At 57.2% G+C, this 9,428-nt stretch overlaps 1 protein-coding gene across 1 annotated transcript; it reads left to right on the forward strand.

Annotated features, from left to right (window-relative positions):
- Window positions 1-256: 256 nt before the first annotated feature.
- TRNP1 (TMF1 regulated nuclear protein 1) lies at window positions 257-6,554 on the forward strand. The gene is made up of 2 exons (XM_027615155.2): window positions 257-1,236; window positions 5,784-6,554. The coding sequence occupies exon 1, from the start codon at window positions 390-392 to the stop codon at window positions 1,068-1,070; it is 681 nt and encodes a 226-aa protein (XP_027470956.1). The 5' UTR covers window positions 257-389; the 3' UTR covers window positions 1,071-1,236; window positions 5,784-6,554.
- The last annotated feature ends 2,874 nt before the right edge of the window (window positions 6,555-9,428 follow it).

Consider the following 9,428-nt stretch of genomic DNA (forward strand, 5'->3'; position numbering starts at 1 on the left):
TCCATGCTTTCTAAGCATCAGCTACCAGAGCTTATGACTCAGGGACCAGACCAAAGAAGACGCGGTCCCCTTTCCACCCCAAACTCGGGGGGAGGTGGATGGGCACCGGATGCCCGGGGGGCGGGGGGCAGAGCTGAACGAAGGACCAGGGACCCCAAGGGTTCGGGCAGTGTCCTGAGAAGGCGGGGCCGGGGAGGCGGGTTCAGGCATGCCAGTCTCTGACTGGCTGTGCTGCCCATCGCTCCGCCCCGTGCGCTATAAGACGCACCCGCCGCTCGCGCGGGGGCTGCCGCTGCATCTCTCTAGCGTGCGCGGTGTCCGTCCTCCCCTCGCGCTGGCAGCTGGTCACACCCGCGGACAGACAGCTGCGGGCCGCCGGGGGGCGGGGGATGCCGGGCTGCCGCATCAGCGCCTGCGGCCCGGGGGCGCAGGAAGGGACCGCGGAACCGGGGTCCCCGCCGCCGCCGCCCCGGGAGCTCCTGTCATCCTCTCAGCCCCCGCCCCCAACTCCGACCTTGACTCCGACCCCGGCTCAGGTCTCGCCGCCGGCCGACCCGGCCCCGGCATGGGCGGGCTCGGCGGAGGGGCAGGAGCTGCAGCGCTGGCGCCAGGGCGCTAACGGAGGCGCGGGGGGCACCGGGCCGGCAGGGGGCGCGGCGGCGGCGGCGGGAGCCGGGGGCCGCGCGCTGGAGCTGGCCGAAGCGCGGCGGCGACTGCTGGAGGTGGAGGGCCACCGGCGCCTGGTGTCGGAGCTGGAGAGCCGTGTGCTGCAGCTGCACCGCGTCTTCCTGGCGGCCGAGCTGCGCCTGGCGCACCGCGCGGAGAGCCTGGGCCGCCTGAGCGGCGGCGTGGCGCAGGCAGAGCTCTACCTGGCGGCGCACGGCTCGCGCCTCAAGAAGGGCCAGCGCCGCGGCCGCCGGGGCCGGCCGCCCGCGCTGCTCGCCTCGGCGTTAGGCCTGGGTGGCTGCGTGCCCTGGGGCGCCGGGCGCCTGCGGCGGGGCCACGGCCCCGAGCCCGACTCGCCCTTCCGCCGAAGCCCGCCCCGCGGCCCCGCCTCCCCCCAGCGCTGACCTCAGCGCCGGGACCCCTGGCCACCCCCGACAGGCCATCGCCGAGGGGCCGACCGACGGACTGGGACGTCGGCTGGATGGACGGCGTCACCGACGCGAAGGGACGGACTGATGGACCCCAAGAAGAAACAGTCGGGGGGCCAGGGGCCCAGTAAAGGAGGCTGAGGTGCGGTCTTGGCGGCTGGTGCATCTGAGGGGGTGGGGCGGGGTGGTGCCGGGCCGCGGATCTCCCTTCCCTGGGGCTTCTGGAGTCCGCTGGGTCCCTAATAAAGCTGGCCACTTTGTAACTGCCTCTCCCAGACCTCCTGGGGAGTGAGGTGGTAGCACCAAGTCCCCATTAGAGAGTTGGATAAATTGAAGATGCTCAGATTCCAGGAGGGGTTTGCCCGCAAACTTTTACCAGTTGGAACCTGCTGTACTGACGCAGGCCTCCTCCCCGCCCTACCCCCCAACCCGCATTGCCTTTCCTGGATCCCTTGTGGCTGTAAGAAGAACCTTGCCCTTGAGACTGCCGCTTTCTGTCACTGCCCAGCTCCACACCTTCGGGGAGGACAGAATAATGAGGTCCCAGGATGGGGTGGGGGCTGGGCCAACGATGTACGCCTGAATTCTCTCCTAAGCCCCTGTTTCCCGTCTGAGGGGATAGCATCCCAGAGAGGTGGAGGAATTGTTTCCATCATACTTGGGTCCTTCCACTTCTAGGAGACAGATCTTTTCTCATGCTCTCAAGCAGTTTTGCCAAGAGTACATCCTGACTTAGATAACCAGGGTGGGGTATTTGGTAACTGCCTAATGCCCCACCTGCTCTCCTAGGGATCCCCCTCCCAACCTGTCTCTAAGATGGCTCTGCCAGGGATGAAGCCAGGTTACATCCTTTAACAGGCCCCAAGGGGGCAGGTATGTCATCTGCTTCTAGAAAGGGGGGCCTTAAAGGGCCAGACCTGAAATGAGATTGACTTCTCTTCCTGTCCGCATGCCCTTCAGGACCCCCCACAGCTGTGAATTGCCTGGCTGCTGCTTTGCTGCTCATCCACTGACTGGACTGCAGCCTTCCTCGTCAGTCCGCGAAGTGGTTGTCCTCACTTCTGGGAAGGGCTGTAGTGAGGTTAACCCAGGGCAGAGGTCTTTCTTCTTCCTCCTTAAGTCACAGAGGAATGCTTTATTCTTTTATTTATTTCTATTTTTATTTTGTTTTTTGCTTTATTCTTTTAAATCACACCTAGAAACAGGTACTGCTTTTACCGGAGCCAGGAGCTGATTTAAAGTCCTCATTTTACAGAGTGTTAAGGTCACATGCCAGCACTGGACAGAACTAGGTCCCAGGCCCGTGTGTGTCCTTCCCATGTGTCTCCTCCCTGCCCAGGGGCAGGGGCTACAGGGAGCTGTCCAGCCTGTCTGCCGGGTGACCTAGAACAACTCTGCCTCCTCTCTGGGCCAGTTTCTCAGTCCCTCTCTGAACATAGCTGTCCTTCCTCATGTCAGGGCTTGGCAATAGGGAAAAGGGGATAGAATGAGAACATCAGAGTCCCAGGAATCTGGTTGAATCCTAGAGTCTTGAGGGTCAGGTGCATTGTTCTGAAAGGCAGGGCCCCAGGAGCCCTCCCCCCGACTCTCATCAGCCCTTCCTCTCCTCAGGTACTAAACTTTGGGGCTGGTTTCTAACATCCAGGCCTTTCCAAACCCCATTCTTAGCTGGGGAAGGGCAGTCCCGGAGGAGGTCTCAGGGATTCTGAGAGAGCAGTGAGGGGCCCTGGCACCCTCTGGCCTCCGTGGAGAGGGAGAACCTTCTGAAGCTACTCAGTTCATGCGGGGTCTAGAGGCCCAGAGAGAAAAAGCACTTCCTGGAGGTGACAGTGAGGAGCTCAAGCTGCAGCGCTGGGATGCAGCCAGTACTGTTGGTTTTCTGCGTTGTACAGGAGAGGGGCACTTGGTCCAGAGAAGCTTTTAGCTAATGGTGTAAAGTGCTCTGTGTCATCATTGAGTTGCCTTTCTCTGGGATTTATTATCATCAGCTTTGTCCTGATTTGGAGGGGGCAGGGAGTGAGGAATTAGAGATGGCTCTTGCTGGAGAAAGTGGTGCATGTGTGTGGGAGATGGAGATTGGTCCTAGTGTCACAGGTGGCTCTGTCCCTCTTCCCCTCTTCTAGATGTCCCACTGCCTCTCACCAAGGGCCTTGACCTGAGGAACACGGTGCTCAGTGACTTGAACCCCAGCTCATAGTTCAGTGCTCTGCCCACTACTCCTCTGCCAGCTAATAAGTCACTTTCCCACCCCTGTCTGGTCCGCCCAGCCCCCTCTAGGACGCTCCGTTTTCTCCTCAGTCAACAAACACTGTTATCTACTCAGCCCAGGGGCTCAAGAAGGAGCACTGATTTCAGAAGGGCTCTTCTCTTAAGGGTTCGTGTCTCCCAGCCCTCCTCCAGGCAGTCTTCCCTGGCAGTCACTATCCCAGGAGACCCTCTGGGGCTGGGCAAGTTGTTGTTGGAGGGCTATTTTTAGGCCTTCACAAATAACCATAGCCCCTGGCCTGGTGACTGACACGCTCCGCGCCCCCCCCCGCCCCGCCCCAGCTTCCTGAACACTTTCTTGATGGTCCCAGCCCTGGGGTTCTTGAGAACTTCGATGGCCAGCAGTGAATCTGGGATTTCAGCAAAGGGAAATGAGAACAGAAGCCTTTCTTCAGGCCAGCGTTTGGGGCTGGGAGGGAGTTCAGGGTTCTAATTTAGAACTTGCCCCTCCCCTGGATAAGCCCTTCCCTCTTTTGGAGGGCCCTAAGCCCAGTGAAGGCGTCTCTGGGCGGCGCCACCAGAGGGCAGTGTGGGGCTGCTTCCCGGGGCGTGGGGGCGTGGCCTGGAGTAAGCTTGGTCCCCGGGGTCCCCGCCCCCGACCAGCCCTCTTCCGTCCTGCCCAGCCTTCCTAGGCCTTGAGTTTTAAGGGTCTGGCGGAACGAGTGGGGCGTGGCGGTCATTCAGAGAAGGGGCGTAAGTTTGGGCCTGTGGTTGGGCCCGGCCTCGGACCTCGGAGGAAGGTCCATCAAGAAAGACTTAACTGGAAAAATGTTGCCCTTCTGGGCGGTCACCGTCTGAGTGAAAGGCTGTAGTCATTTCGCTCCTCAGAGATGTTACACTGATAACTGATCAGAACATCACATTCTGCAGCCACCTGGGGGCCAGGTTGGCTTCCTGGAGATGAGGCTTAAACAGGTCACAGCTACGGTGCTCCAAACCTGTAGTGGGCAGTCTTGAGGAGGCCTCCCCCGCTCCTCCCCTCCTGCCAGGTCCCTAGAGAAAACCCAATAGCCCAGGCTTCTCAGGGATAAAAGAGAGGCTCCCTGCTTTACAGCCAGGGGGAGGAGGCATTGGGGAAATTTGGGAGATCTCCAGCCTATTTCTTCCTCTATTAGTCCTTGACGGAACCCTGGCCAGGTTCCTTGGTTCTGGAATATATTAACCATCTCCATGCTGGGCACTGTGCTGAGCACATTACACCCTTTATCTGTTATAATCCTCCCAGCTACTCTGCAAAGTAGGGGTTATTATACCCATTTCCATGGATGAGGAAACTGAGGATCAGGTAGGGCAGGTGACTTGCCCAAGGACCTAGAACCTGTAAATGAGGGGTCCTTTAAACATTAGTCTATGTGGCTTTTCATTTATCAGGCTAGTAAGGGCTCCATTTGAGGGGGTTTCTGGGTTCTTACCCTTTAAGTCTGAGTACCATGACCCCTGGTCCTCGGATCTGGGAGGGATGTGATGGGATGCTGGAAGGGTGGCAGAAGGCACACCCCCCTCCCCAATCACCACCACCAAGGTCTGGGCACAGCCCCAGAAGCTGGCTCCCCACCCTGGTTATCTGGGCTTTGGGGGGTGAGTCAGACTGAGTCAGCACCTCTGGCTTCAGGCAAGGGCAGGCCAACGATGCTCAGGGCCTTGGCTTGCTTTGGAGGGCAACCTCCTCTCCCTGCACACCTGGCTGGAATGTTCGGTGCCAAGGAGGGCAGAGAGCCTGGGATGGCAGAGGAGGAGGACAGGCTCTATGGTGGAGGCAGAAAGCACCCCAAGCTTGGAATAGGACAGATCTGGGATTCAGTGTTTGCCTGTAACTTCTCAGCTGGAAGACCTTGGGCAAATGACTTCCCTTCTCTGGGCCAGTTTCATGTGGGTGTGGGGTTTGCGGGGGGGGGGGGTCTTACTGGGCAGCTGGAGAAGAGATAACTCCTGACTATTGAAGGAGAGGTCACACTAAGCACCTGGCACATAGTGGAGATTGATACATGTTTGATAGAGCCAATCTGCCTAACCCAGGAGAAGCTGCTGGGACAGAACCCTTAGGCAGCCTGGGCCTTTGCTTCCCTGGAGCATCGCCATATCAGGAATCCCTGGAACCGATCCTCCTCCCCCACGCTGTGGGCCCTGGGGAACTCCATAAGGGGAGAGGTGGAGGAGGGGCAGGCTTTTCTTCCCAGGAACATTCCATTCCAGCTGCTCAGACCAGTGGGGATTCCAGCCAAGGACAAAGGCCCAAGGGAAACTCTGCTTATCCCAGGATTCCCCATCCCTTCCAGGGCGGGAGCCAGTGGAGCCCCGCTTCATAATATTGCCTGTACCTTCTCTCCACCACGGCCCCTCTTGAGGCAGATGTTGAAGGGTTTGGGTGGGGCTGGGTGGCTGTGGGAAGGAGGTAATTAAAGCTCTCGAAATGATTCTTTCCAGATCCTCAGAGCCTCCACTCTACGGATCCGGACTCCTGGATTCTGCTCCTGCCCTGGGCATCTCCTTCAGGAAGACGTCCCGCAACCTTACATAACCGAATTGATCCCGTACAATCTTGGCACCGTCCTCCCTTCACAGGGGCCTTGCACTCAACAATAGCAAGGTGCTGGGTTCTGGGGAAGGCGCCTGTACTCTGAGTTTCCTTATCTAAGCCACATTTGATTTTGGCTGACACTGTATGCTTGGAAATGTTACGACAGGTCCTCTGAGATGCAACCAGATTATTTAAGAAAGCAGCAAACGTTCCCAATGTGAAAATGAAAGGGATTTCTTTTAAAATATAGTCATCGTTCTTAAGTCACAGTGCCCCTGGGGTCCCCATTTTGGTTGATGTCATGGCTTCTCACTCTGACAACGCTGGGAGGCCTGTTTGAGGGGAAACGTTGGTCTGAGAAGTCCCTGTTTGCCTTCCCCACTGTCCTTGTCCTGACTAGGGGTGTGCCTGTGGCCCCTCAGAAAGATGATCAGCCGCTGGCTCCAGGGGGCGGGGCACCTCTTTCTCAGGGAGAGGTGGTAGCAACATAAAAATTCAAAGCAAAGTTTTAAATGAAAAAAGGGAGCATATTTATTCAAATATCCTGATAATAAAGGGAAAGGGGGGGGCACATTTACTCACATACAACCCAGAACTTGTATTCTGCAAAATGAATGTCTATTGAATCAGTCCCCTGATTTATACATTCAGGAAGAATAAATTTCAATAATGTGAGACAAAGGCCTGTGGTTTTGAGGTTTACTTTGCAAGTGTCCCTACTGCCTTTCCTTTGTGCGTTGTCTCTCATGACTCTTTAGGTTGGCAGTTCCCTGAGCAGCTTCTGTTTAGTTTTGGTTGGCAGTTTGGCCCTGTTGACTGATTTGCAGACTGCTTCCCCCTTGATCTGGCTCCAGGCTGCTCCTCTCCACGAAGTCTCCCCTGGTGAAGGATGTGATGAAGGAGCTGGGGGATGGGACTGTGTGCCCTGAGAAGGTGGCGCACATTTGTGATAACATGGCGGCCTGCTGATCTGTGGAGGATTGTGTGTGACTGTGCTGGTGACGACGGGGGCCTGTGTGTCAGTCAGGGCCCCAGCAGGAGACAGGGCACCCTCAAACTGGGAAGAGATTTCAAAAGGGATTATTTCCAAAACGGTGGGCTTAAGAACCGACCAAGGGAGCTCTCTGGGGCTAGCAAGAGTGGGGAGCCTTTCCAAGGGGGAGGGGTGCGCCTCGACAGGAGCAGTGGCCTTTGGCTGAGAGATGCAGCCAGCCATGGCAGCCTGGTGGGGAGGGAACAGGCGGAATAAACACCCCATTCTCCTCCTTTCCGTCTCCTCTCATTGGCTGAACGCGACAGGAAGGCTGAGAACAAGGGAGCCATTGATGCCAGTCCACAGAGGTCAGCCTCCCGGGGCTGGAAGCATGGAGAAGCGTGGAAAGCGCGGGACATGTCGCTACCCGAGGGCATGTCTTCTGCCCCCCAAAGTTCACAGCAGTGCCTCTTCTCCCTTTGGAGCTCCCCCACCCACCGTGTCCCATAAGGGGCGGGTGTACTGTGGCTGGGGGAGCCCTGTGGGGCGGGGGGGGGGGAGGGGTGCGGTGGGCTTTCCTCCCTCAGCCTTCCCCTCTCTGGCTCTGATTCCAAGTTCTTGATTTCTGCCTGTCCTGGCATCTTAGATGGCGGCAGGAACTGTCCCTGAGAGAACAATGCTGGCCACTGAGTCACTCTTTTTCTCACACCCAGAAACACTGCAGCACCCCCAAACACACCCACAGGCACACCTGCTGCCAACATGGGCCTCTGACCTGGTCACCGCAAGCCACGGCTGGTGTCGTGTACATCAAGAAAATATACCTCTTGCCACACTGCTACGCTGCCCTAGGCCTCCACAAAATGGTAAATGCACAGAAGCACAAAGGGTCGCGTGCCAAATGTGCCCCACCACAAACATGTACAGGACACAGAGGGTCCCGCTCGTCCACGTGAAATCAGAGCATAGGAGCTGGAGGGCGCAGGGGTTAACAGGAATGGCCCTGGAGCCAGCCACACCTCTTCGACCTCTCTGGCACCAGCTTCCTTGTCTGTAAAGTGGAAATAATAACCGCTCTTCTCTCAAGGATGAAGTGAGAGGTAGTGACCGTGAAGACTTCGGCTTGGTGCCTGGCCTAGAGTGAGACTCCAGAAATGGCAGCTCGGACTGGGGAACTCGTGGCTCACGCTCTCCTACATCTCACGCCCATGCATGTTGCAGACCAGCAGCAGTGAGTGCGCACGCCTGTGTGGGGCGAGCCAGACACCCTCAGGCACACATGTGCCCCCAGACATGCCTGCTGGGAGCATGTGCCCATTAGCAGATTCCCTCTGCCGGGAAGCCCTTTCCCCAGACATGGCAGGGCTTGCTAGCCACTGCCTTTGTGTCTTTGTTGGATCAAATGTCACCCTTTAGATGAGGTTCACCCTGACTTTTTAAAGCACTTCCAATCCCTTACCCTCCCACATACTTTTAAGCATCACTGACCTTATAAGACCATATCATTCAGTTTATTTTCTCTCTACCGTATTAGAGTGTAATCTTCACAAGAGTCGGGAATCTTGGTCTTTTGTTGGCCGATGTATTCCAACTCCTACAGGGCTCACTGGCACACGGTGAGCTGAATGCTGTGTACAGGCTGACATCCTGTGGGTGTCTAGCTTTCTTATGTTCTGAAACAAGCACATCCAGGTGAACCCTACTGCCCACCCCAGCAGGCTAAACCTGCGTGCTTTATACACTGCAAACGTCCCCTCATGCCCACATCAGGAGCTGGGAGAAACAATCTCTCCCAGGCCCCTAGCTGGGTGGGCACAACCAGGGTGTTGGGGGGGCTGTTTTCAGTCACCAAGCCAAGAAAGTCTTTCCACTCACCTTTCTAGCTCTTTTGAGCCCTGCAGGAACTCACTGAGCAGGGGAGGTGGTGGGACTCACCCAGGTCACCCGGGGCCTCCTCTGAGGCCTTGTTTTTTTTTCAGCCTAGCTGGAACCATCAAAGCCACCACTTCAGAAACCACTAATGAGGTGGAATATGTTAAGGGCTTTGCCATCCCTGGATCAAAGGGGCTGGGTAAACAGTGGGCAGCGTCCAGGCCAGTGACTGGCTGATGCCCCGAGGGAAGAGCTCCCCGAGAGCCTGGCATGGCTCCAGCTGGGTTTGGAAAGGAGAGACCCTGCCCCTCTAGGGGACATGTTTAGAGCAGGCCAGAGTGTGCCCATCAGCACTTGGGAATAAGAGAGGGAACCAAAGGATTGATGGAACCTCCCTCCCAGGTAGGGAGGCCAAACCTGGGCTCTTGCTCTGGAGGATGCTAGAAGTCCCCCAGTCTCAGCTGCCACTACTGAAGGGGTCTCCAATTCACATTCACTCAGCTTGTCTTCCACCTGCTTCCTGAGAAAGAGTGGGGTTGGGTGGGCAGAGCTGGGGTCAAGCAGCCCTGAGCACTGGAGTGTTAGGCTAAGCCCAGGGTCATCAGGACTCCAGGTAGGAAATACTGAAATATTTACTCTTTAACGAGACTTGCTGAGGCAATTTGCAGGTATATGTCCCACGTGTAGACATGTGCTCCTGGCACAG

Source organism: Zalophus californianus, chromosome 4, assembly GCF_009762305.2.
Source record: "Zalophus californianus isolate mZalCal1 chromosome 4, mZalCal1.pri.v2, whole genome shotgun sequence".
Lineage (NCBI taxonomy): Eukaryota > Metazoa > Chordata > Mammalia > Carnivora > Otariidae > Zalophus > Zalophus californianus.